The sequence below is a fragment of the Dermacentor silvarum genome, chromosome 11 (genome assembly GCF_013339745.2).
Source record: "Dermacentor silvarum isolate Dsil-2018 chromosome 11, BIME_Dsil_1.4, whole genome shotgun sequence".
NCBI classification, from domain to species: Eukaryota; Metazoa; Arthropoda; class Arachnida; order Ixodida; family Ixodidae; genus Dermacentor; species Dermacentor silvarum.
The window spans coordinates 64461457-64489328 of record NC_051164.1 but is presented as its reverse complement, the minus strand read 5'-3'; the positions used below and the strand labels follow the sequence as shown (position 1 = coordinate 64489328).

The window sequence follows — 27872 nt, the reverse complement described above, 5'->3', positions numbered from 1 at the left end:
GATAGCAGTACCTCTAAAATCGATCGCTCGAGGATACAGCCCCTGTGGGCTTGGTATCTGGGGCCAATGAAGCGCAAATGACATTTTCATTATGATAGATCAATTAAAAAAAGAAAATGTTTCCTTTCTATGAAAGCAAATTTTGCATGTCTCATTATTTCTGATCGTGAATCGGGGGGGGCATGCTAATTTTTCTGTTATAAATTAGGCACATGTTACATTCAAGGGCTTTTTTATTTTCTTGCTTTAAACCTGCAAAAATTTGGTGTGCACTAGATTCAGGGACGCGAAATAATGTGTGAATACAGTATATCTCTTGAAGAAACTGCGCTTGGGTAGTTGCTGGCCTCAAGGTCTGAGCTCATGTTTAGCCGGAGCGTTATACATTTCCTTGGTGCTCTTTTGCTCAAATAAATCACCTTACATTTGGTGGAGGTGCTGGCCAGCGGAAGGGAGTCAATCAAGGTGATAACAGGATGTGTCGTCGGAGGTCGCTAGGAAGTGGAGGAAGTCGAGAGGTTCAGCACGACCGAGCCATTTTATCTACAGGTCACAGGGTGGTTGAATAGGTTGCAGACGAGTGCATTGGATGAACAAGAGTTCGGTGAAGACAGCGAATGAGAGAGGCATGGTCTTACGACAATGAAACATAGGGGACAGCGTAAAAAAGACGTAGCTTCTGGCTTGGCCGAGCAAGATACGGCAACAGCACTGACATTTCGGGTGGTGTCTCCGTACCCGACACAGCAGTTAGCTTGGCGCTGCTTGGAGCGGAATTGATAGGCAACCAGGAATAACACAGCAGGAAAAGCACAAGACAAGGGCATCTACCATCAGGAAAAACCTGGAATTTTAATGGAATTTGATAGCTCCAGGAAATTTAGGGAGAAACGGAATTTTAACGCCGGGTTGCTTTGTATCAGGGAATTTGGTACCTACAGTGGTGATGGCGTAGCGAGTGGTATGCCAGAAGGAAGCGAGGTTCTCAGCTGAACCTACACAATCTGCAAGTAATGGTGTCTTTTGCCAGTTTTCTCAGTGAGCCTGGCCAGGTGCTTGCTGTCATACCATGAAACAGTGATTGAATCGTATCAGTTGATGCATCTCACCTGATTTGCAGCTTACTAGTAGTGGTTGTTGAAAATTATCAACTGGCACAGTAACTTGGCACCACTTTCATCTGGCATCTGACCATCCGGTGTCGCAGACTGCCAGGGATTTTTATAAAAAGAGTTGGGGAAAACCTGGAAAAATCTGTGAATTTGAAAGCGCCAGTGTGGTAGACAACTTCAGCACGGGCACTATAGCGAAACGATAGCGAGACAAAGTCCCAGCCAAGGATGACATCATGGGAACTGTACGAAAAATTCATTGACATCCACCCACTGGCGCACACAGTTAGAGGCGCTATGTGTTGCTAGGTTGCGGAGCATGAGTAGAATATGTTGCTGGGCTAGTTGGTGCAAGTCCTGGTTCAAGTTGGTCAAGTGGAAATAAAGACTTGGTAGGAGGGAGTAAGAAGTAATCTCCAATATGTTCGGACCAGTAAACTGCTTCAGTGATTGGGCATGAGATCACGGGCTAGACTGGTGGCCGGAAGCTGAAATTGAGTTCGTGGGTGACATGCCAGCAACTACCGCGAACATGTTCGTGAAGTTTGTTTTTGCCCTTACTGGATGGAATGGCGAAAGCTCGTGTGTGGGCGGAAAGCTCCAAACTGAATTGGCGGATCACAGCCTAATCTGACAAGTGTTGCGCAGTCAAAGGTCATGGACGTATAACATCTGCACTTCGTGGCAGCGAGCGAAAGCGAACCACTCTGGCAGTGTCGACCATTGCAGTACTTGAAGTACATGTGTAGTGCAGCGGTCCGTTTTTCATACTGCTGGCGTAAATTTTTTTTCGCAGAGTGCTCCGTCTTAAAGGGCACATTTATAGCAGCGAGATCACGCTGAACGCTTCCGAATTCTGCATGTAGCACGTCCCAGTGCTTCCGTGCTTTTCTAAGCCACTGAAGTGCTTTTTAAGCACATATTAGGACACTGCCGCTTCGTTGCAGTCCATAGTAAGGACTGTGAAGGAGGAGAGGTCATATTTAGCGTTTGGATTGAATTTACGAACCAGTGACCACTTATTGCTTTCACATGGCTTGCCCACTGTAAGAGCCCCATATAGTATAGTTTGCAATTTCTTTCGTAAACCTGCTTCAAAAGTCCATTTTGCTGCTTCGTAATGCATTTTTGGCTGCTCCAAAAGCTGTTCTGAAATGGCATGGGCCAGTAGCATGACTGTTCTAGAAATGTAGCGGAGTATAATGTTGCTGGGCTAGTTAGAGTGTTAGAGCATGCCAGAGAGCCTGCGTCGTGACCTTGCAAAGCTTTACTGCAAAGCTTTTCTCCCAAGACTGAGACGGAAGCTATGGTGTCATGACGTAAGCGCAAATACAATGGTTCTTTCGGCGGCAACGTCAAGCACATTGCATGGTTATTGTGCAGGCATTGTAAAGTTTCCAAAGTGGTAGTTTATGCATGCAAAACTCTGTGAGGCCTGCACGTTGCAGTCGAAGTTTGGCACTTCAGGTTTTATAGTTCTTGAAATTTAGGGCTGTCAGATTTGCAATGCTTGTCAAGTTGGTGATTGGGAGAAATCGGGCTTCTTTAGAAACCGTTGTAGAATTCCGGTGAGATCCCGTTTTGGCCAAGAAGGAAAGCATGATAATGCGGTTCCTATTGGTAAGCACGCTCACCCCTTTTGCGGTCCCCAATCCAGCCTGCGCGCATGATCTGGGGCCCGATCAGTGATGAGTGGGACACTTCCTGTGACTGTGTGCCATCCACCACTGCACTACCCTTTTTTATTTTTTCAAAGATATTTACTATGCAAGAAAAGTGAATGTACATCTTTAATTAGTACATATAAATACATAAACTCTGCAAGTTTCATGAAAATCTACTCAGAAATAAAAGAAAAGGTTCTTAGATGCAGAGTCTCCCCCCTTTACAGGGACACTAAAGGCAAATACTAACTCATGCTTAAGTGATAGATTAGTGCTCGAGAATCTATAAGGTGGCAATATTATTGCAAGCAGAGCCTTAGTAATTGAGAAATTGAGGTAAATGCAGGACACAATTAGAGACTCCCCTGGGACATTCAAGTACTTGCCCGATGACGAAGGCACTCATTTAAATTCTGTCACTAGTACCCAGCCACTCGTTATAAAAACATCATTGTATTGTATTATAACAAGGAAGAAAATGTTACTTGTCCAGTTCTGTTTCATTTTTAGAAATAGAACTCATTGACATTGCCCTTGACAACGATGCGGGTAGTGGTCGAATGGTTTCGTTCTCGCTCGATTCTGCACTACCCGCACTTTCGAGTTTCAGTAGTTTCGTTATCGCGTAGCGCTGCGCTGGTTTTCCTGGCTTGCGAAACTCGCACAAACTGCAAGTAGCAGAGAATTTCCCTCCCATGTGATGTCAAGGGATTCCCGAGCGATCCACACCACTTGGCCAAAAGCAGCTGCAGCAGCGAATCCAGCGCTCTGTCTTGGCTCAGTTTCTCCATGGCCGTGCATTTTGCGTGTTGTGCAAATAACCGTACCGCCGTCTGTCGGGAGCCGTTTTACTCACTGACGGCAGCAAAGGGCGGTGATGGCGTATGTAACGTCACCACTCCCTGGTTTGGTCGCGGGAGATTTGAATTGGGATTAATGTATTCAGACCCTTCATATGCAATTTTCTCTTAAACTAGGTCTTTTCTTGGCATGAAAAGTGCCATGAGGTTTCTGGAATGGTATTTAAACAGTCCATGTCGACTTAGTATTTGCCTTTAGTGTCCCTTTAAATGAAACCAGGGGTAAGAAGCGAAAGGTTGAATAGGAAAGCAGAGCAAGAAAGCCCATTTCTCCACTTGGTCACCACCAGGGAGCGCCACCTCCACAAAGATGACTCGACCAGTGTCATCATTGAATAACGTTGCTTTCTTCTCAAGGTGATTTTTTTGTGAGCACCTGTGTCAGGTGTTTACCCCAGCCAATGCTGCACGAAACAGTTCAAAACTTGCTGCACGTACTAGTGTTTTGCATTATGGCTGAAACTGCGACCTTTTTAAATATTTTTACGAACAGCTGGGCATGGCGCTGAGGACACGGCTGACCGTTGACAAAGAAGATTTGGTGTAGAATTCAACTGTTTCGGGCAGCTATAGCTCGTTTATGCATCATTGTCACAGTTTGTAAATAATCTAAATACACCTCTTTATGTAATCGCTTCATTTTCGTCCCGTCAGACTATTTTGATACAAATACACATCTTGGTACACACTTCAACTTCAATGAAGTTTATTGTGCAGCCTAACTTAAGGAATTTAAGATAGACTGTTGAATTGGAAACTAAAAGACATCTTTGCCCATGAGAAGATTGTGCCCTGCAAACATCACATGAAATCAGACCCACTGTCAAGTTTCGTATGATGAACTAAGGGGAATAGGGGGCACCGTAGTGTATTAACATGGAACTGCTGAGAAATGCAATCTTTGGATTATAGTCGAACGCCTTTATAACGAAGTGCTTGGGACCTTCAAAATGATTCGTTGTAAAGGTCACACATCGCACAACTCGCAATAGAACCACAACAGAATTATTCCATCGTTATTCAGGTCATTTCGTTGTAGAGGCACTCGACTGTAATATCTTTTTTTTTTTGAGTGCCAGGACATCATTAAAATACATGTAGCAACCAATCTGACTATCACCCTGGTGTAGTCACTACTACAGCTGTGCAGCGTGGTTATGCAATTAATTGTGATTACAATACACGTACCTGCGATAGATTTTAGAATTTTATTTGTGCGCATGTGTAGTTCTACTTTTTATTCATGACTGTGTTTCACCGAAATAGCACAAGACGTCCTTGCCGTATTTGAAAATTTTCTAACTTCGTCACCTATTCTATAGCGCAAGAAACGTGCAATCTCAAATTAATCTATGCAAGTGCAAATGCTTATGCCTAATATGTGGTGACACATATAAATAGCAGTTCAACTTGACCCAAGAGATCAGATTCGACAAATCTGATCTCATGACTGTCATTTACTTGTCAGTGTTGCTCTGCTTTCAGCGAACAAGTTTGCCCAATACAAGTTTGATTCTTTATTCTTTCTTCTGGAAGTGCTTATCCTTCTTCATTGTTGCTACGGCAATATCAAAATGTCAATAGCCCGATCAGTGTGACTACTAAGTTTGAACAATGGTGATGAGTGCGTCAAAGTTTTTTGCATAGGAACTGTGCATCCACCTGTGCTTATTCTTTTTGTGTATGTTGGCTTCTGTGGTCTACTTACGGCCGATGCAGTGCAGCTTGCAGCATGTGCAACCACTTGTCTGTGTCGGGCTTCTTTGCAGGTACCGGATAAACACGAACCTAAGCTCCCGAGTGGCGCACCTGAACCCGCCTTGGAATGAACCGAACCCCAAGCTCGACGTGAGTGGTTTTCTCTCTCTCTCTCTCTCTGTGGTTGGACCTCTAAAATTGTATTCGAGCTTTTGCTTGCAGCTATCACCTTCAGGCACTATGCACACAATTGCACATGGCATGATGCTGCATTGAAAGTAGCAGCACTGATTTAAAAAAATTATGTTTAATATGCGTCCACACATTTGGAAAGACTTCACAGAACAGATACTCTGTGCGCCTGTCATGTCAAGTCTTCTTTCATTCACCCCTGCCGTTAAACTGCTCATACTTTTACAGTATGTTCTGATTGGACCTGTGCTGCAAGTATAAATAATACGTGTTAAGTGTTTTAACAAAATGAGTTGGAAGGGTGACAGCTGGGTAGTATATGCTCTCGGTGTCAATATGTTGTCACATAGCGGGCGGTTTCATTTACTTCACTGCTTTTCACAATGTTTTACGTCAGGCACGTCTTTCAACTGGCTGGATAAGTACTTTCCTAGTGTTCTTGATATGAAATAGTTGATGTCGTCATATCTGACGTTCCTGTATAGAGTTCTGGCAGAGACTCCACATTCTAAATTCAACGAAACTCACTGATTTGAACATTCCTGATCCATTGTACAGCTGTGCACTTCTTTATCATTCTGAAGAGGCAAGAAATGTGGTGAAAGTGAATTTTCAGTGAACATGATTGATTGATGCTTGAAGTATCTATGCAAATCAAAGAAAAATGCTCTGTTTCACATTTCTGCCTCATGTCCTCTGAAATTGCTGTTGTCCAGCAGCATATTTTATTGAATATTTTTTTTTTCAGCTTGAAAGTGTCTTTGCTGTCTCCGCTCGTCCCCCTTTTTTTTTCGTAATCGATGCTAGAACTCGTGCCTCTGTGGCAGTTTGCATTTGGAAGCCGGGCGCACTTACCACTCTGCCATCGCACCGTGGTCGCACTTGGAAATTTGGACACAGATTTGTACCCCATGCAGACTCTTGAGCGCGACGGCGTCTATGCATGTATTTCTGATGGCACAGGGGACAATACTGTAGTAGGGGCAGACCACGGCACGCGCATGGCCAAAGAAGGAAATACTAACAATTAAGGAAGCAACACGGAATAACGGAGGCAAGAGAAATGAAGTATGGTACATTTCATACAAAGCAGGGAATGCTACGAAGGGGAGAGAGAGGCTTCTCGCAGTGCTCACATTCATGACCAGAAATAGTGCATAACAGATGAAGGAAAGGTGTACCGTATTTTCTGGTGTATGAGTCTCTTATTTTTTTCAAAAATTCTTGCTGTTGCATCTTATACAACAGTGCAACTTAAATACATACTGGCTCAACCAATATGCGTGTTCTGAAAGAAATTGAAGTCGTAATAACAGTGGAGCAACCATTGGTAAAGATGTTACCTTCTAGGGCTCGCTGTGTAAGCAGCACAGTGGTGCAAGTAGTGTAGCAACATTGAATGCTGCCAACATAGTTTGTGTTATAGGTGGCTCCGGTGATTGCTATAGCTTGCTATCATAGTTTAGTTTTTCTTAAAAGGTTAAACCCACGAAACTGGCGCAATGAATAACTAAAGGGTGCCACAGTTCTTGACTGTTACATTGTGGTGTTCCCAAGATGTACCAGTTATAAAAAGCACCACTTAGTTATCATCATCATCAGCTGCCCGCGCAAGAAGTCGCAGTGCTTCTGGCTTCCTGTCGCTATTTCACTTTTTGTGTGCATTTATTCAAGCTGGTTCAGGTGCATCGTGATTATCCGTGTGTTTCTCCCAACCACACCGCGCTGCAGTGGCAATGCCAGCGACTTGCCTGTAGCGTCGCATAAAACTTATTTAGAGGCTGACAATGGTTACCCAGCGGTGCTGCCGCCCGAAGTAGCAGAAGCTTTAGACAGTGACTTGGAGGACGAGTCCTTTGATGGCTTTGACTGAAGTGCAATAAATATTTGTTTACTGGGCCCAAGAGGAGTGTAGGTTGAAAAGAATTTTTCTGCTAGAACTTGTGGATCATAAAATTTTATTTACGGAAATTTAGTGCCCCGAAGTATTGGTGAGTTTGGCATTTCTTGACAAGTGCACATGTGTGCATCATTTGATTTTGCCGGCTGAGTTAAAAACACCTGCGGCTTATATACCAGTGTGATTTATATACCAATTCTTTCATCGAAACTCGCAGAAAGTAGGGGGTGCGACTTATAATTCATAAATATGGTGGATACATGTCAAGTAAATGATGTAAAATTAATTATCATGCTCTTTGTGTCACAATATATGTCATAATCATTACGTTGAAGGTGTCGCTGATGGGAATCTGTTTACTGTCGAACAAGTGGAGTGGTAAGTTTCTGGGACCATTGTGGCCACAGCACACCACTTGCGCTTTCAACCAAAATGGAGTATGTCGCATACTGGAAGAACAAAGTGCACAAATAAGGCCCGATTCAACATAACCTTATGTCCACAAGATGTGGTTACTATATATTCCATAGAAAGTGTCGCGGCTCTAAAACAGTTGCACTGCGATGCACATGGCACAAGACTTCTGTGACCACACCTCTTGCATAGATTGCGTGGCGTTACCTGCAAAGTATGGAACGGGAAGTGTAGAACCAGTCTGAGCTTCACTGCTTTGCTCGAAAGGTGGACTGAGAGGCATTACATAGATGTCAACGTCTGCCAAATTTTTCAGTGACTTCAGGTCGTATGTTTTCCCGGGTAGTACATTTTTTTCTTGCATTCTTTTACATTTATGAACAATGTTCTACTGTAATCCTAACAGGGGTCTAAGTTTGTAAAGATTATTCTTTTATTGTTATTGCATTAAAGGAATTGCTTGAGTACTGCAGTTATTGCCTATGTTGGCTGCGTGTTACACCAGGGGATAATGAAAAATTGAAACAGAAAGGGAAGAATGCTTACAAGGCAGATTTTTTTGTTGACTGTTAATGTTGTTTTGTCTTCCTGCTCGCAGGAGCAGTTCCAGAAAGCCATGAAGCTGACGGGTGAAGAGTTCCTAGAGCGTGTGCGTTTTTACGCTACTGCGTGGCTGCCTGCCCGTGAACTTGTCCTGACGGCTCTGCAGCAGCGACAAAAGGTTGTTGCAGAAATTTCAGAAATACTAGACTTGTGTGTTGAGCCTTGACGTAACGAGAATTTAGCCTTTCCCAGTCACCGTTTTTACCTGCTAACCACCGTTACAAAGTTATTGCTCAGCACTAGACACTCCTACATTATCTCGTTGTCACCGATTCTACAGCAAAACTCGTATCACATTCAATTGCACATGCGTCCCCTGATGTTGTTTTCCCCGCATGGCTCCTGTCTCCTGTAATCCGGCTTCACCGCGTGGCGTTACGGCGGCAGCATATTACGAGAGATGGCGCTAGTGTTGCGCTGCTAACGCCACCTAACGGCAGGGGTTACTTGGGGGCAAAAGGGAGAAGGCGCTTGCTCTTGGACGTGGGATCGGTGAGCGATGCAGACGTGCCGCGCGTGTGCCGATCCAGGCTTTGCGAGACCGTCTCGCAAGGCTAGGAGCAGGTGCACCGATATGGACGAACACGGATCGTTCGAGTGCGCCTCCATTCGCGTGACCATACACGTGAACGATTAGGCGTTGGTGTCTAGCATGTGGGCGAACATATTCGCTCACTATCCGGTCGCGGTGAGTCGGACTTCCTTGATTTGTCGCACGCTCATGTGAATGTTCTATGGGTAGTAATTCGGCTAGCGTGCATTAGTGTATGAAAGGTGCAATAAATGTCCTTTTTATTGTTTGCACTACTGTGTTGTCGTTCCTTTGTCCCAAGAGCTCGTGTGAGACCCCACAATGAATAATGGTGTATGTTCTCGAACTTACTCCAACCCCAGCGATTGCAGTGAAATGTAGGACGAGCCGTGTAGGATAGCCATCACACTTGAGCCGTGGATCAAATTTGACGGCTGTGCTCGTTGCTATCATTCTGACTTGAGTGTTGCTTGCTTTTTTGGGCAGCGCAAGTTCGCCCGATAAAGGGTGATGCTTTTCATGATTACGTTGCACTGAGTTTACTGAGTTATACGTTTAAGGCACAGTTTTGGCACTGTCTGGTACTTCTTCACCATCACTACAACATGACAATATGCATGAAAGTTTGGCCTGCTTGATTATGACAACAGGAGTCTTACTCTAACGCGTGTGCAACTGTGGTAAATACATCCTCGCATGCTAGTTTGGTAAAACATGCTTCTGTCCTTCCAAAATAGGTTGGCGAAGCAGGTACCATCCTGACTCTGGAGCGTGGTGGCTGTCCTTGGAAGGACCACCTGCTGGCCCTAGAGGAGGAGCTGTCCATCCCTGGCGAGGTCAAGTTCGTCTTGTACCAGGACCAGGGCGGCAGCTGGCGGGTGCAGGGTGTGCCCGTGGCCCTTGGCTCCTTCGACTGCCGGTGAGGGCCGAGCAAGATAGGCTTAAGGGTCACTGAAGGGAAAATTTTTATTTTTTTATATATTTACATCATACATACTGCTAGCATCCTTATGGAGGCATTTGCAGGAAATGGGGAAAATACTAGTGTTCTGCGAATACTCGAATATCATCGAATTGAATAGAGGACATTCAACTAATTCGATTCACGAATCGAGTATCCACTATTAGATTTTTCGAGCATTCAGTATATTTGGTGAAACATCGGGAGTGGTCGGTGCCGTAACATGCTCAGCCTTTTTACGCCGGGCTGTCTCAGCCAGTACAAGGTTCGTCTGTCGGCAGGACAGTCCGAAACGACCACGTTACAGGGAAAGAGGGAACGGTGACAAAGGCAGTGCAAATTTCCAAAAGCACAAAAGCATTTGAGATCGGGCCGATTAGCTGCCGAAAGGCATGTAGATTATATTGGATACGCGTGTTCTGTGTTCGCACGCATATTCGCGCAGTTTTGAGCTTTCTGCCCACATGCAACTTTAAGCACACAGACGAACTTGACACGCATGCCCACGCGCTCGAACACCACTTCAGCAGCCGTCAGTCCGGCCATTAGGCCTAATCGGCGCTACTTCTTTGGGCATTGGTGATAAAGTTACAGTTTAGTATCAAATCAACGTAGATCTATTCGCACCAGCCACATGACACTCGGTAAGACGAAAAACTGCCTCACCAATGAAAGTGAAAGTACGGGTTGGCACCAACGTTGTTCCCGGCCACCATCTTTGCGACACACTGTACGGCAGCCTTCCCGACACCATTCATGTACGTAGATCTTTTTTCTTGCTTTATATTTACACGGTGGGCATGAAAGTATCATGTGACTAGTGCACTGATCATTTTGATCATTTTCGTAGATGGCGCATGGACACAAAAAGGAGGGGGTGCCTCGCAAGCTTGCTATGGCCCTCGCTATTTCAGAACCTTTGGCAGATAGTAAACGACGCTGAACCGGACAAAAATGCCCCTGCTCTTCTCCATCGATGCAACCGCAGATCGACCCTCAGAACGCCAACGATGGTCACATGCGAAGCAGTGATCGAGTCACGTGATGTGCGTTCCGCACTTTGTCTGTCGCACAGATTGATCTTTACTAGCTGACGATAACCTGCAAAACTCACCTGCCCATAAAGCTAGAAAAACCCTTCTATATTTTGGAGGAAAACTGGAAAGGAGAACTTTCTATGTAATGTTTCTATACAACGAGGTCCACTACAGTACAGTGGAATCTCGATGATACGAATCTCACGGGGTCACGAAAAAAATTTGTATTAGCCGAAATTCGTATCATCGAAACACAATTAAAACTAGCTAAATTAAAGAGTCGAGAGGTGAACTCACTCAGGCACACGTACGTAAAAAGCATTTACAGTATAGACCACATATAACGTAACCGTTTGTAGTGCAGAACTGGCTACAACGCGGCCTTTTCCGACTCCCGTTTACCCTCCCATAGAGCGGCATTTATACGCATGCCGCTTACAGTGCAGCCGCGTGAGACGAAATTGCGGCTTCCGCGGGAAAATCTCGCCGATAAGGGCGGTAGCGAGCACGAGGTGCGCCCACCGATGGGAGAGAAGATCAACGAGGGCGATGCGGAGGAGAAGCATGAGACGTGGAGCACGAGTCCAAGGGCGATAAAGTCGTCACCGCGCGCCGTATGTGCGAGCGAAATCGCACGGGGGACGCGCGCCTTCACGGACAGCAAACGCACAGCGGAGAGCAAACACAGCTTCCGTTGTGCGAAAGGCCGTGGGGGTATGGAAGGGAGGGAGGGGGGGACGACGCTGTGCTGCTGCGCCAAATGCTTGCAACCGAGCGCAAGGGTAACTGGCGACGCAATCTCCCCACGCGAAAGGAGCAAAGCGGGAAGGTAGCGCGGGAGGGAGGGAGTGGGGGCTCTTACTCTGCCAACAAATGCGTTTTTGTACTTTGCGCCCGTGCCGGCGGTCGGTGTTGTCCGTGCGCACCGTATCTTGAAAGCGATCTCCACACGGCTTTGACCTTTGTATGTGCTGTGCTTACGCCGCTCAGTTTCCGTTGCAGCGATAGATCACACGAACCTTCGCTTGCTGCGGCGGCCGCGCGTGGAGAAGCGCGGCCGCCGCAGCGAGCGAAGAGACAAGAAAAGCATGAAAAGCAACAAAAGCGCCACCGCTTCAAATTCGTCCCGCAAAGTCGCGGCTGCCGCGCTGTCCGGCGCCGCGTCTGTGACTGCGCGCTGTTCCCTTTCGCGCCCGTCGGTGGGGCGGCGTTTATTCGTATCAACCGACGCGGGTCGAAAATCGATTCGTAACAACCGTTCTCTAGCACGTTGCAAAGTAATGGGGCTCGGCCGGGACCGCAGAAAAATTCGTATCATCCGGAAATTCGTATTAGCCGTGATCGTATCATCGAGATTCCACTGTATAGACCACTTATAATTTAACCGTTTATAGTGAAGAACTGGCTACAACGCGACCTTTTCCGACTCCCGTTTAACCTCCCATAGAACTCCATAGAACAAGATAGTCACGCAATCCTTATTGATACGATTCTGCGTAATACGCTTTTCGGGAGAATACTTTTTTTAGAAGCAATGTATTTTCTTGCGGTTGATACTATCGCGATTTCACATGAAATTGGATGATAGGACTGCAAACTAGTATTTCTGAAATTCGTAGCTTTATATTCATGTGTACTAGATCAACTGACATTCCAACAACCCACAAACAATGTGTTAAGGGCTGGCGACACTTGCGGAAAAACGTGTGCCACACAAGCTGCCGCGAATCGGGTTTTTCTTGCTGTGGGAGGGATCGGTCCTGGACCGATCCCTCCCACAGCAAGTATCGTCTGCTTGCATCAGCTTTCGCTCGCACTTGTTTTGGTTGGCTTTTCAAGCGAGATGTTCACGCGGTCACGTGGCTGAACGAAGTGCCTGCCCTCGTCCGCCAGTCGTATCACTCGTGTCACGCTGCTCTACAGTGTTCTCTTGTTTCGGAATTCTTGACCTCATTTTATTGAGATAGCAATCATATGGGCACTCTAGGCGAAATTCCACCGTCGTCGTCGTCGTGAGGTTCTGTATAAAGTACACGGGCGATAAAATCGTCGCAGCATGTCATACGCTGTGAGCTGGCAATCGCGGCTCACGCACATAAGGGCGGGAAGCAAGCGCAATCATCACACAAACGTTCCTGAGGGAGGGTAGAGAATTGAAGGAGCCACTCTTTACTGCGGCTGTGCACTCCCACCGGGCCAGAAGGCTTCGGGGGAAGTGGGGGGGGGGGGTTCTGCGCCGCGAGCGCCCGGCCATGCGGCTCTATCTAGAAAGCCATCCGCGGCAGGGGCAGAGGCCGCCCTTTCTATGTTTTCGCGGCTAAGATCACGTTGATGCGAGCGCCGGCACGAAGCTCAATTCACTCACTGCTGCTGCCGCGCTGACTCACTCCAGCGTTCTGACAGCCAGTTTCCGCGGTCATCGAGTGAGATGCGTTCATGTTTGCTTGTGTGCAAAGTGACACCATGCTTGTTAATTTAGTTAGTATGCATTTTACTTATTTTTAGTTAGTATGCATAGTTACTATGTTTACAAGTTTACATGGCCGATAGAACTACTATCCTTGCTTTGTATAGCTGTTCACTAATTTGCTACTGCAATCAATGCTTCCGGGCGAAACTGCGACTTTTCTTTAACTTTCAAAAGAACTTGTTTACGAACTATCAAAAAAAGAATGTTCAGCGAAAACTGACGAGCTATTTTAAAGTTGCTCAATAAAAGACAGTTCCGCCCGAAAGGTGAAGCATCAGTTGGGATAGCAAATTAGTAGCCAGCTATACGTAGTAAGGATAGTAGTTTTATCGGCCGTATAAACTTAGAAATTTTTTTAAAAGTTGGACTTTGACCTTCGTCACTTCTTCTAATAACCTGCAGCCACAAAATTGTCCCCTCCCCTCTCTCTCTTTGTTCAGACTTCCGTCCACTGAAATGTTGGCCACCGTAGTTATGACTTTGCTGCATGTTTACCATGTTCAGTAAGTGTTGCCAAGCCCCTCCAAGTGACCCTTCTGTGCCCCCCTCCCTGCAGGGTGTTCCTTCCAGAGAAGTGGCGAGGAGTGCGGGATGAGGAGCTGTCGAAAGTGAGCGGCATTGATGGCTGCATCTTTGTCCACTCCAGTGGCTTCATCGGTGGCCACAAGACAAAGGAAGGCGCTCTTGAGATGGCTACGCGAACACTCAAGGCCACTGCATAGCCACAGGTACGTGAATCGTTTTTGCTACGAGGAAGGTCTTGGGTGCCCAGGAAACAGGTCTTTGCAGGCTGCGTAGCTGCCGATTCTCGGGGGTTTTCCGTGAAGTTTACAAATGGGGACTCGTTTTAAGATTATACGAATGTTGCACCGAGATTTACGAAAAGTGACTTCTGTTATCGAAAAATTTCAAACATGTTGATAGATACGTTGGAGCATGATTGCACTAAGTGCATACCAAAAAGGAAATGTGATTATACCTGCACCACCCACTTTGGGCAACACCAGACGCCATATGCCAAAAGGGTACTTGCGCAGGACATGTTTATGCGGATGAGTTCCTGAAGCATCGGCAACAGCGAACTCACTGAACTAGTCGTGATCTAAAAACTGTTTGTTGTTTGTCAGTCTCTGCTGCTCCAAGATTACTGCTGCTTGTGCGCTCTGCGTTTAAAAGTACATCATCATTAAAAAAGTTTACTAAATAAAGGTGTGTACTCATGGCAAAATATTTAAACAATATAAAGAAAGTTACAGCGTTGGCTAGTGGACAACTTCATTAAGCTACTGCTGCAATTTCTGCATGAAGAGGGTCTTCACACTTACACTTTTATTTAAATAAACGTCTATGCCACAGGGCAAGCATTACACACAAAAAGAAGTGGAAAAAAAATACAGTGTAGACCGCTTATAACGTAAGACGCCAGAGTCGCGAATATCCGCACTATAAGCGGTACCGCACTATAACCAAAACAATGATTTTCAAGGCCTGCACATGTGTAAAACATGTAGACCAAGCAGCCGCGCGTATCCTATAATCAAAGCGTGTGACTGGGAGTTTTGCATCCGTTTAAATTTACAAATTTTCAAAGGTTAATGTCCAAGTACCTGCAATCTTTGCATGAAGCAGACAAAGTAATAATAATTTGTTAAAAAACAACGGCGACCAAAATTTCAGGCGCGGTACAGTGTCTCATTCGATACAGTGTCTAATCTGTCTCAACTGATCGGCGTATGCACGATGTCAAAAACATGGCGACCTGCAGACCAAGTCGCCGCCATTCGAGTGTTGCCCATGCCCTCACTTTCGTTATCAAGGTGGTTCCTCCGCTTTCTATGTACCATACAGCCATTGCAACGCATTTTAACGCGATAGCGTTTAGGGCCCCGTGTCACAGAAAATCCGGCGTCGGCGTCGGCATTGCCGCCCGTGGCCGAGAAAATCATCCCCAACTACGCAGGCCCTCCAAATATATTTTACCACTAAAGTTGCTCACACTTTGTCTTGCATTCTTTACAAAGTTATTCCTCGGAAATTTGAGAGTGACAGCCCACAAACAATTGTCATGAAATAAAACACCGACAGCACATGCCTTTTATGCTAAATGTTCTCAGGCTGAAATATTAAAGGTGCAAACAATAAAAGCAGGCCGGCCCACGAAAGAGGCCGCGTTTCCACCAGAAAGCGCGCCTTCGTGCACAGTGTTCACCGCCAGCGTTTCCCGGTAAACATTACGGTTACATAAGCTGCAGTTGCTGGGAAGTGTGAGAAACAGTCAAGGATCTTTGAATGCTATCGCGTTCCACTCTTGAAGGCGAAGCTTAAGCGTCCTCCAAATTTTGTTGACTCGGCACCAAACCACAACTTTGTTCACCAAAAAGGCACGCTGGTTAGGCCTAGCCGGTGGGGGTGCCAGGTGGCATGTCGTCGCGGGAAGTTTGCCCTTGATATGTTCATACCCGTAGACGATTACGTAGAGACAGCGCATGTGATCACGGGCTGAACTGACAGCAACGCGTACGAAGCGGAGTTCGGTTCCTCGGGCGATCAGCCGAGGCAACTACTACGAATGCCTACCAAGTTTGTACGTGCGCACATTGTTACAAACAGCAGAAGCTCACAAGTGCACTTAAAGCGTGATACAGTCGACGACCGATAATTCGGACTTCACGGGGAACGTAAATAAGTCCGATGTATCGAATGTCAGAAAAAAAATAATGTGCCCGAAAAAGATCATTTTATTTACGTTTTAATGCCCCTGTGCAAGGAAGAAGTGGTCGATTCGTTGCTGCACACACTTCCGCTTAAGTGCAACCAAGTACGCCTGTATTTCTGCCGGTTTTCTGTTGTTGCTGTACACTGATGCAAGGACTGCAAAGGCTTGAGTCAGATCCACCTGGCAGATCATCATCCAAGTTAGAGTCGCTGTTTGACGGTGGGAGAACTTGCTCAATTATTTCGTCATTATTTCGTCTTCAAATGTAACGGCGGCAGGAATCTGCACATCGCAGCCTAGGTCATCAATGATGTCCGCATTTGAGCTCGTTGTGGTAGGCGGAAGTTCAGGCTCTTCAGTTGCGGAGTCGGGGTCATTCAGACTGCGAGGGGACTGTTGGTGCCATTTGACGCGGCCTGTCGATAACTAGAAAGACTTCTTGGAGACAGCTGAGCACTGTCTGGAATGCCAACTAAACAAACAGAATGGCGAGAGCGGGCGATGCGCTGAGATGCCAGAATAGGATGTGATGATTGCAATGTTGATGCAAACTCACAATTCAGGCAAAGCCTCCAAGATTAGCATTTGTAATTTAATCTGAGCTGTAGTGCTGTGATCGAGACAAGGCCTCAGAGATTACCATTTTATGTGTAGTCTCTGAGGTCATACTTCATCTTTTGCATCTCTGAGGCCATACTTTGTTCATCGAGGTTGCCATAGGAGATAATGGCGGCAGAATCCGCGTACGCTACAGTCACGGACGGAGTCCGGATGATCAAATGTAGAGCTGGCGGCTGTCCAAAATATTGGTCGTCTTTACACATTAAGCCTACGGGGCCATTGGCCTTGCCACGAAGCTCTCTGAATTACCGAGCATGTCCGGATTATCGGTGTCCGATTTATTGGTCGGTGACTGTAGCTCCAAACTAAATTTGTGGCACACTGCTTAACTCTTTCCGTACTGGGCCCATTGGACATCGTTAGGCCTCTATCGATGGTTTGAAACGCCGCTTTCGAGACCTTCCGCCCCGCTCACGGACAGACTGCGCTATCAGACTGTGAAGGATGAGAACTATATTTTAGTTTTCGAAAGCAGTTAGCTTCTTTCCCGCGAGGCAGTGATTTTTAAACGCGCTTTGAAATTTTGCGATCGTCAAAAGAGAACGAAAAGATGTCCGGCTCCAGAAACGGCACGTGCGCTTTCGGAGATTGCAGATGTCGCGATTTCGCTGCCCCTGCTGCTGATCTTATCGATACATCAAATAGCAGTGAGTCAGAAGACGCTGACATTTCAGTGGATTTTAGTATGAAAGCGACGACAACGCAAACCAGTCTAGTACACCGGCGGCCGCAACCCAGCACGCCCAACTGTAATGCTTGCAGTTAAATTTTTGTCGCGGAATACCTGTTCAGTGCAAAAATTTTTATTTTCTCGGAGATAGTGCCAAATAGACGGCAATAGATTTTGTATATCTCATAATTTTCGTAATTTTTTTTTAGTATATACAAGCATGTCTTAACAAACTTTGTTCAATTTTATCGCACAATCTTGATTTTAACAATTTATATCTTTTTTTTATGACACACATCTCGTTAACAAAAATAGTGCGTGAAAATAATGCGTGAAAAGTGCATTCATTTTGCTTTCTGTTTATGTATTACATTAAATATTGATTGCAGTAGTTCATTCAGAAAAGACACCTGCCGTAACATACAGTCGAATCTCGTTAATTCGAACACGCTTAATTCGAACCGCCGGTTTATTCGAACTGACGCTCCGGTCCCGTCAAAGTTATGTGTATTTCAATGGGCGAAAACGCTCGGTAATTCTAACGCGAAAGCATTTGCAACGGTTAAGTCGAACATACCGCGGACCTACAATGCTCTCAGCAGCGCACCGAATAACGCGGCGGCGCCTCCGACCTGCATTGCTCCGACACCGCCATAGAGCAAAAGCTTAAGGGGAGACCCCTTCATGCAGCGGCGGAGGCCCAGTCCGGCCAACGAACTGCCCACGCCGGCAAACGCGCACTTCCCGATAAGAGCAGAAAACAAAACTTCAGGGAGCGGCCTAACGGTACGGCCACGCTAGCGGCAAAAGCGGCAGGAATTGGGGGTTTCACGGCGTGCCGCGCGAAGTGGATTCGAGACTCATTTCTGCGGCAAATGCCGCGTGCCGCGAGATGAACCAATCAGCGACGAGGGTGACGTCATGGAGCCATCACAACCGGACCGCCGCCGGTCCGCGCCGAGTTTTCAATCGACGATCGTCGTCTCTCGCATGAAACAACGAGCGCTCCCGGTGTTGCTCGCGCGTTCGGAGAGCGCGGGAGATCTTATCGCGCTACCGTGCGGCGAAGCGCGCGTGCCATGCACGGTGGCCTCGCGGCAAGGCGTTCACGCACAGAAACTTGCCGCTTGTGGCATGACGTGTGCGTTTTTTGCCGCTAGCGTGGCCGTACCCTAAGGTGGCGCCGGGCCGGCTGGACCGGCGGGGTTGGCACCCACGCCGGCAAATGCTCGCTTCTTGATAACAACAGAAAACGTAACTTCAAGGAGGCTAATCTGCACCGAACCGGCGGTGCCAGCGGGCGCGCACGGAGCAGTCGAAGATGAGGGAGCTGCGAGGGAGTTGAGAAAGAGGGCGAGGGGAGCCACCGAAGCGGCACAGTTGCCGAGGCCGAATCCGCTTTCCTGCCGCCCTCCTCCTTCACCTTCGATGGTCACCGCGAGCGCGAGCGCCTGTCGCCATGTCGGCGCCGTCCACTCCCTGAAATTTCGTTTTCTGCCATTATCGGGAAACGAGCGTTGGCCGGCGTAGGTGCAACTCGCTATGCGCTTGCGCACCGCGAAATTGCGCGACTCGCACCGTTCGTTCATCTTGCTATGGTGCTCGAATACTTCAAAAATACGTCCTTCAGTTCATTCGAACTTCTTTTAATTCGAACAAATTTTCGGGCCCCTACGAGTTCGAATTATCGAGATTCGACTGTATAAAAAACACCTATTTTCCCCATGATAGGGAAAGAGTTAAACTGACAGCGTCACATGCTTGATATCTGCACTTCACGACATGCATCGCAACGGGTGCACAGAAACAGAAGCCGCTTTCAGTGCAAAGCGCACCACTGATAAGCAGCTGAGAAAAAGGCTTCTCCGTTGCCTAGGCAACCACCGCACGCCCACATTGCACTGCCTCCGCCTTTTCTTCTCTTTTGTTTGTTCGTTCATTTGCTCCGCGTCTCATGCTCCTTCTCCGCATCGCCCTCGTTGCTCTCCTCTCCCGTCGGCAGGCACACCTCGTTGAGAAACGTGCTCACTACCGTGCTTGTCAGCAGGATTTTCCCGCCGAAGCCTCATTATAACCAGTATTTCGTCTCGCACAGCTGAACTGCAAGCAGTATGCATATACAAAGAGTTCTATGAGAGGGTAAACGGGAGTCAGAAAATGCCGCGTTGTAGCCAGTTCTGCACTATAAGCGGTTACATTATAAGTTGTCTGTAGTGTACTTTAAAACCTGTAATGTCACAGGCTATAGTTCCGGCTAAAAATTTGAAAATGTACCTTCGACCTTTTTTTTTTTTCTGATTGACCTTTTACTGGGAAATCAATGAAAATAGAATTTTCAAGGATACTTTATTCGTCTCAGCTAATTTAGTGTTTCACTTTAATGTCTGTTTAAACCTCATGATTTTATTTTGATTGATTGATTGAATGAATGAGTGACTGTTTAATTTTCTGCGATTTCATTGTGAGTGGAAGTCCACATGCTTGCTTCTGGGCAAGTTAACCACACCAGAGGTTTCAAAATTTTGTCACACTATGTGCACTTGCACAGCTCGTCAGTGAATTTTGCATTAAATCAGTCTAACGGGCTGAAGGCAGTATGTTGTGCTCTAACCAGTCACAGTTTGCCTGTTGCATAGTTAAACCTGAATTTATTGGTAGTTCTTGCAGCAGCATACACCATTAAGGAAGCCAGAGTTGATGAAAAAGAACACAGTCATCCACTACGAGAGTAGCGTAAAGCTATAAAGGAAACCCATACAGGTGTCTCGGAAAGAAAGCTTGGTAGACAACGAAAATTTTGTCCTGGTCTGAGGTTTGTACCTGGGACTGGTGCCTTTCTGGGGCAGTCACTCTAGCATCTGAGCTAACCGAGAGGCTGGTGGATGGCAGCGCGAGACGAAATTAATCGATAACTTAACGCACAGACACACTGAACATAGTAAATCAGTTATGCGGAACTTAGTAGGTTCGTGCTACTCTCGGGTGAATGACAGTTTTTCTTTTCTCTCTCTCTTTCATCGAACTTCTCTACCTTGCGGATTTCTGCAGAACTGATTTGGTTAAATTGAAATTTTCATAATTTAACAGTGAAAACAATCCTGCATACTTTCATACCTGGTACTGTTGGCTAACATATTGTGCATGAACATGCGTTTGTTAAAAACTGGGGCATTTTTAAAAATCCTCGAATCTAAGCCGACCCTGGTGTTTTGTATATGATTAGTATTTGAAAAAAAGACTATCGGCCTAGGTTCGAATAAATACGGTAGTTCGAATTTGTTTCAACTGGCTTAACAGAGTGCTGTTGAAATTAACAAGCTTTTACTGTAGTAATATTTCTATCGTGCCTTGTGGCTGGCACATTATAACCCTTGTCGCTTTTGGGCCATAAAACAATCTTCCAAGTCTCCACATTCCTTAAACCCGGGCATCTTGTTTGCACTGGACAGGAGGCACACTGTGGAACAAAATAAATATCGCTTCATTTGAGTCGTGCTACCCTTGTCGCTTTTGGGCCATAAAACCATCTTCCAAGTCTCCACATTCCTTAAACCCGGGCATCTTGTTTGCACTGGACAGGAGGCACACTGTGGAACAAAATAAATATCGCTTCATTTGAGTCGTGCTTTTTTCTCTTCAGGCATAGGCCAAGGCTATGTGGCTCGAGGTGATGTTGGCCGTGGCGATGAGGGCAAAGCCGATGATCATGAAGGTGACCTTGAAGATGCGGTCCTGCGGCCGATTCATCTTGGGCGGCAGGACTTCCAGGAAGGTGACGTGGAAGAAAGTGCCTGCGGCCAATGCCTGGACAAAGGCCTTGGTCAGTGTGCCAATCTGCCGGCCCATCAATAGCCCAGCCATCTGTGCAGATAAAAAAAAGAGGGTTTGCAAAAGTCTCATGTTGGTCATAAGTCATTGTTTACATTTGTTCACTGACTGATGGGAATAAAACAAAAAAGCTTATCACATTCTTGTTGCCATCAGTAGCCATGCATTTACGTGCAACAGTCTGCCTTGACACCAATAGCCATCATTCTTTTGTAGATTTGCTTTCTCGAGGTCAACTCTGATTTCACTGTTCACTTATGGCGAATTCCATTGGGAGAACAGGAGCAGGGCGCCGCGCAGTGCGGAGTCGGGTGACAGCGCAGTCAGAGCAGGGACACTCGACCCGCCACTGGAATACGGCGTGCATTCGGAGAGCAGGTGGGAGGGGGACGTGTGAGGAGAAATGTACCATGTGACTAAAGCAATCGACGTCCCCCCATTCTCGGCAGGAGAGCGGAAAAACACGCGTGATCGTCTTGTAATCTGTCGGGCGTAGCGCTGTCACCGTTTGCGGCCACGTACTACATACTTTTGTGCAGCGCCGACGCATCCCACAACGTTTCCGCCTGCGAAGATCATCTGAAACTGCAACTTGAATCTGAAGTTGAGCTCCAGCAGCTTTCGCTGCTGTCACCGTCGAGCGTCTCAAGCACTTCAGCAAGGCGAAGACGCTTTGCTGCCGCTGTCCCCCGCGCATCCAACGAGAAGCAAGGCGGACTAGAAACGCCAGGATCTGTCGCTAAATCGCTGCGAACCTCGCTCGTATCACCGACGTCAAAAACAGCGGTGCCAAAACACCAACTACGCTTGGTTGCCGCCATTGCCGCCGCGCGCGCCGGCTGAAGCAAAATAAACAGAAATGAGGAGGATCTGACGGTTTAAGTCACGTGACTTCCTCCGTACTCCGCTTTTCAGGCGAGAGCAGTCCCGGCTGCTTCCGGCTGCTCTCGGCGCAGCGAAACTGCTCTTGTTCTACCACTGGATGACGGCTCTCCCACTCCTGTTCGACCACTGAAACACGTCGCCTCTGGAACGAGCACTTTCAGCGTGCTTTTGAGTGCTCCTGTTCTCCCAATGGAATTCGCCATTAGTCGAAACCCTCTTGTCAGGCAACTACTAAAGCAATTTTTAGTAAATTGGTAGCATTTAAAAGGAGAATCCAGTAAGTGTACGTAGCAGGTTTTTGAGTTGAATTGTGAAATACAGTTGGCTTCTGTTAATTTGACCCTGATGGGACAGGTGACATTGATAGAATTATCCAGCGGGTTGGATGAAATAAGATGCAGAAAAAAAGTCGAGACACCGCTATTCATTTGGCAGTATTTGCCTTATTTGCACCCTACCTAATCAAATGTGCATTCACTCTCTATGTGTCCAAAGTAGAAAACTAACAGATCAAAGGTACGACAAATAGGCGTGTTGCCATTTCAAGCATTGCGTGGCTGCTAGCTACATGGCAAATCGTGGTCAGCAGTAACTATAGTTAGTTTAACCATGATTAAGGTTCTTAATGTGATGGGCATAAGATACTTTCCAGTAAGGGGCATCGAGGTACAGATAGAAGGGGATTGGCTCTGAGTCGAGCAATGACAGCTATTTGTTGTACAGTTGCTATTTCCTGTTGAAAAGCGGGCAGCATTTTGATGAGTTTAGATGCATACGTTCACACAATCTTGTGTTGGTCCAGCCAACACCAGCTTTTATTCAAGTGCTACATCATTATGAGGGTGAAGGGAGAGGAACAACTAATCTATTGATACGAACAGGAACTATTATTGTCTAACAGAAAAGTTTCCATGAGCATTTGTCTTGGAGAGTATAGAATCTTCCACTTCAAAGGCTTGCAACCATCGAGCTGAGAAAATGTGTCGAGTCTGGTATACTGCCTCATTAAGGCCGACCTCCATGGAGTGAAGTTTCGAGACAGATTTTTGCATAGGCGAACGTACATAATTTTGTATGGTCAGACGACTGAAAGTGACATTGGCTAAACAAAACAGAAAGCAAAAATGCACCTAAACCAATGTTTTTTACATGCAAAATAAAGCAACTGACCTTAAAACGGTGTTCTATAGCGGCCATAGTTGACATCGCAACAGTTGTAAACAACTGACGGGAAACCAACCTATGTGTTGCAGTCCGATTGGTCTACGTACTCCGCCATGCTCTGACCAGTCCCAGTGGCAACGTTCACTGGGTTTCAAATATCTGGTGAGAGCAGGTGGAAGGCGAACAGATGGTTTTTGTACGCCGGGTGACGGGACGGCCACTGCCGAGTGGCAGACGCCAAAAGTTAATGGTTTTTTTTCCTCTGTGGGGGTTGGCTTAATAGAGACGGTTGCAGCGGACATATGATATGTTAGTTGCCAGAATTGGCATAGCAAGCCCAACTCGGCGCGTAATAAGTGAGGCTGGTCACTCTGTGGTGCAAAGCATGCACCTACCTGTCCAGCGGGCACGGTGCTGGCGACCAAAAGCCCAGCACTGGCAGCAACGATGGAGCTGTGTTCCATGGCAGCCGCGTTTAGAGCCACGGCCACTGTCACCAGCGTCTTGTGCATGTATACGCCGACCACGAGCCACACCAGCTTAATAGCGTCGTCCTGCATCGATAGTTGATTCAGCAACAATGATGAGCAGTAGACAGTCTTCAACTAAATTGAATTGAAAACATCATTTATGAGCGTGGAAGAACATGAAACTAATAAGTACTGCAGCGCACATTTAGATGGAACGGAACAGAATAACATTGCAGAAGTGTTCAGAAAACAGCAGAGCAAAGATGGCATCATATTTGGTTGCTTTGAAGATACACTAAATGCAGTCATTGCATAAAACACATCAGTCATTTGTTCTATACCGAAGAAGTGAACATTGTGACGTTTTAGCACTCAGTCGTATGCCATACTGCTGCTTGTTTGCACAACCCATTTTAGCAGCACAGCAGACAAACCGGCAAGCTGGAGCGAGTGCCAAAACATTCTTTGTTCTGTTTCCACATGACCACCTCTTTGGAAAAAGACTGGTTGTTCAAAAAGCTGTTAGAATAAAAAAAAAAGTCTAAGACGTTGTGTCCGTACTGTTTCAAATACAGCTTCTGTGATTAAAAGAGCTTGGAAGAAAATGGGCTCAGTCGTCACTGCTTAGTGAAAGGACATCTGGGGACTTCTGGATCGATGGCAAGGAGGTCACTCCTTCTCATGTGTGATGCAAAGCGCTTGGAACACTTGTTACGTATGTTTCGACTTCAAGCTATTAGCACCGCAGCAACCACCACTTTTCACAGAATAGAGTATAAACAGCGAGCATCATAGGGATGGTCGATTAATGTTTTTATTTCATTAACAATCAATAATTCATCATTTTTAGCCTTTAATCGATTAATCACTTTCAATAAAGGGTTTTTCATCGATTAATTGATTAATCGAAATTTCTGCTGGGCACTTACAAAAATGTTGAAACACAGTTACCTACTTTTGTAGGTTTGAAACACAAGTGTATAAACGTTTGTTAAAGGATAATCTTTAACTTGTTAACGGCTAAATATAGTTTGCACTAGTGGCTTTTGAAAAAGATAAACAATACATGTTATAAAATGGCACTTAGTGCAGAATTAAATAAGATACATGGCACTAGTGAATCTGTACAGTACAGTTAAACAAGAAATAACAAAAATGGCAAAAGTGAAATGTGAAGTCCAACTGGAATATGCAAGAAATTGCAATATGCACAAGGGAAAAGAGTTACTCGTTTAAGATTTTAAACCCCACATGCTCTTTTTTACAGAGCGAAGGAATGTCGATTGGCTGGGATGTTTGGGTGAAACCGACACCTTCTTTGAATGAACGCACATCCAACATGCGAGAATAGATGCTCGGACGGTACAGATTTGCTGAAATCAACATTAACTTCATCGCTATGTCAAATGCTCCAAATCGGTGCACATGCTGTGCCACGTCTTTAGTGGACTGGGAGTGGCACGACGATCAACGACTGGGTTGCCTTGAATTGCGAGTCATTTCAAGCCTCTGACTCCGGTTGGTGTGTGCAGTGTGGGGGAAGTGAGGGGAAGCGCTCGGCTCCACGTCACTCGGGACTCGGGGGAAAAACAATCGCTCTACGACAGCTGCACGGTCACTGTTCGTGCGTCGCCATTTCAGTACAATGTAGAAATTTTCGCGCCACTCCTGTCAAACTCTCAAGAACAATTAATCAAACAGGTCTGATTGAATAAGTCAATTAAATGAAAGGTGGACATTGATGAAGAATAATCGTTTGGCGGGATACATTTAATCAATTAATCATTCATCGATATTACCAACCCTAGAGAATGAGCTGGCCGCTGACATTTCAACCTGTATGTCACGTCATGCTAACACACTGCCGTTGGTCACGGATGCAGTACACAGCTGTATCTGCCGCGTGGGATCAGTTCTTGCGATATTGACGGGTCATTAAAGAGCTACACATATCAGTTTGTTCTGGAACAGTATTTTTTTTAATACATACCATATTTTCTTCATGTGATTGGAAAACGATCATTACAGAAAAACGTAAAGGCCAAATTTTCAATTTTGCATTAAAACGGTGCCATGGTACGTCGCTGTGACGTCACGGATTTTGAAGTACATGTTTTTTGTATGCGGGCCGTTTTGTCTGAGGAAAAGTTATCAAAACTTTCCAGCTTGAGTCTGCTTCATTTAGACTGCAATGTAGTCCTTCATTATCATTGAGCAATTAATTTGACCGAAACAGATGCTGTAAAAATCTGCAACGTTACGAAGAGCTGGTGCGGGAATAGCTAAGCAGCGTTGCCAACTGTCTCCCATTCGAGCCTCCCAACTTGCTCGGGGTGCTATTTTGGCCACTGATAAATTCGCCACGTTGTAATCTTCAATTACTCGCAGTAATTGGATAATAACGCCTACAAGGAGAAATTTGACTGTCCAGAATAGCTCCTTAGGCCCCTTCCTCACATTAAGGGCTGTCATATTGCAGAAACGTGAGTTACTACAGTCGCTGACTAATAATTCGGAATCGTCAGGATCCGCCAAAAACTGGAATAATTGGGAATGTGAAATAGTATAGATTTACCAGAAAATAAGCGACTTTACATTGCTGCGTGCACTTGCCTGCAACCTAATGCATTTATTCTCGAGCAATCACTTTCAGATTTCGAGTTACACAATATTTCACGGGACTTGGTGCCAAATGCATGGAAGTACAAAAACCCGGCAGCATTTCTGTAACTGTGCGAAGATGCTATAACTGAGCCCGTGCGGTGTTGTCACAAAAATCGCAGGAATGTGATTTTGTCCCTGAAAGTGATCGCTCGAGAATCCCCGGTTAGTCAGTATGGCAAACAAAGGTCGGTATAACGACAACCTAAAATATTCTTCTCCATAGTCTGTGACAACTTACGAATGCAGCGGCTTATGTACCACTGTACAACTCAAAAGTTTGTGTAGATAGCGCCAGCCAATTGCGTTCAATCATTTTCGTGACGTCAAGCGCTTTCTGTTTTCCTGTATGCACTTATTTCCCCGGACATATGTTTGTGTCACTGGTTTTAGGATGAAACCTGAATGTTTTGGTAAGTTTTATGGGAGATAGTGATAACAGCACTGAGCCAAAGGTAACATATTTTACCTAGAAACAAGCTTTTTCTACCAATCAGCCTTGCATTTATATTAGCAGAGCAAGAACTCTTGAAGGCTTCAGCTGGCGCAGCCCTCTTTCAAAGATGAACTCGGAAGCAAGTGAAGCAAGCAAGTGTGTATGTGCAGTGTTTGGGTGGAGCTTGTTCTTAATTCTTAGGTTGTCACGCCGAGTATGTCGTTCCTTTAAATTGGAGGATAGAGCATGCCCTTCCGTTCTTCGGAATAACCGCAGTGGCCAAGGGCGGCAGGTCGTACCTGGAGCCCGAGCGCGAGGCCTTCGAGGACCGAGTGGACAGCCATGGCGCCCACCGTGAACGCCAGGCGGTAGGCGGCGCTGGGCCCATTGGCGTCCGTGTCGTCATCGCTGCCGCAGTACGAAGGCTCTGCGTCGACGCCACGCTCGGAGCGTGTCGCAACGGCGTAGGAGGGCTGCTGTCGGTTCTGTCGCGAATCCTCTTCTACGGCGAAGCAGGAAAAAAAAAAAAAGAACTTTGTTCTAGCTGAAATGTAGCGCAGTAGGCATGGCATTTCCCGGAGAGGCCAAGCGTGTTTAACACCGCCCAGTTCTCGGCCCACCCGTACCTACCCGATGCAACGGTTCGCGCTATGCAAAACGTACCTTTCTACAGTGAAACCTCGATTTAAGGAAATCGCGATGTAACGAACTATTTTCATTTCCCGATGTTTGTTGCATTGAAAACCGTGCAGTTTTCGCGATATAACGAAGTAACTTCGTGACAGGGTTTCGAGTTAATGAAGTTTGCGGTCATTTCAAGCATGTAATTGGAGCTTTTGAGCGGCAAAACCGCTGTCAAAGCGCGCGCGCCGGGACGTGGTAGGCAGGAAACACCGCTGTGCCATTTGTTGGTAAACCAACAACGTGGAGAAACACGAGAGATGATGATTCCGTCTGCGCAAGTGAATGCGTTGTACG

General features: G+C 46.2%; 2 protein-coding genes across 12 annotated transcripts in view; one reads left to right on the top strand and one right to left on the bottom strand.

Annotated features, from left to right (window-relative positions):
• LOC119433205 (MYG1 exonuclease) overlaps positions 1–27872 on the top strand; it is a 194220-nt gene that overhangs the window by 157246 nt on the left and 9102 nt on the right. For 8 of the 11 annotated variants that reach the window (XM_049658663.1, XM_049658668.1, XM_049658666.1 and 5 more), the window contains 5 exons: positions 5406–5484; positions 8439–8561; positions 9713–9894; positions 14000–14171; positions 21091–21422. In XM_049658663.1, the coding sequence (XP_049514620.1) occupies positions 5406–5484; positions 8439–8561; positions 9713–9894; positions 14000–14165 (550 nt within the window). In that variant the 3' untranslated portion in view covers positions 14166–14171; positions 21091–21422. Of the gene's footprint in view, positions 1–5405; positions 5485–8438; positions 8562–9712; positions 9895–13999; positions 14172–21090; positions 21424–27872 lie in introns of those variants that run through there. The other 3 variants (XM_049658662.1, XM_037700358.2, XM_049658661.1) reach the window with 2 other exon arrangements.
• LOC125941447 (zinc transporter ZIP3-like) overlaps positions 23023–27872 on the bottom strand; it is a 24713-nt gene continuing 19863 nt past the window's right edge. The window contains exons 3-4 of the mRNA XM_049658659.1: positions 27194–27396; positions 23023–23881 (exon numbers count right to left, since the gene is read on the bottom strand). Of these exons, the coding sequence (XP_049514616.1) occupies positions 23348–23881; positions 27194–27396 (737 nt within the window). The 3' untranslated portion in view covers positions 23023–23347. The remainder of the gene's footprint in view (positions 23882–27193; positions 27397–27872) is intronic.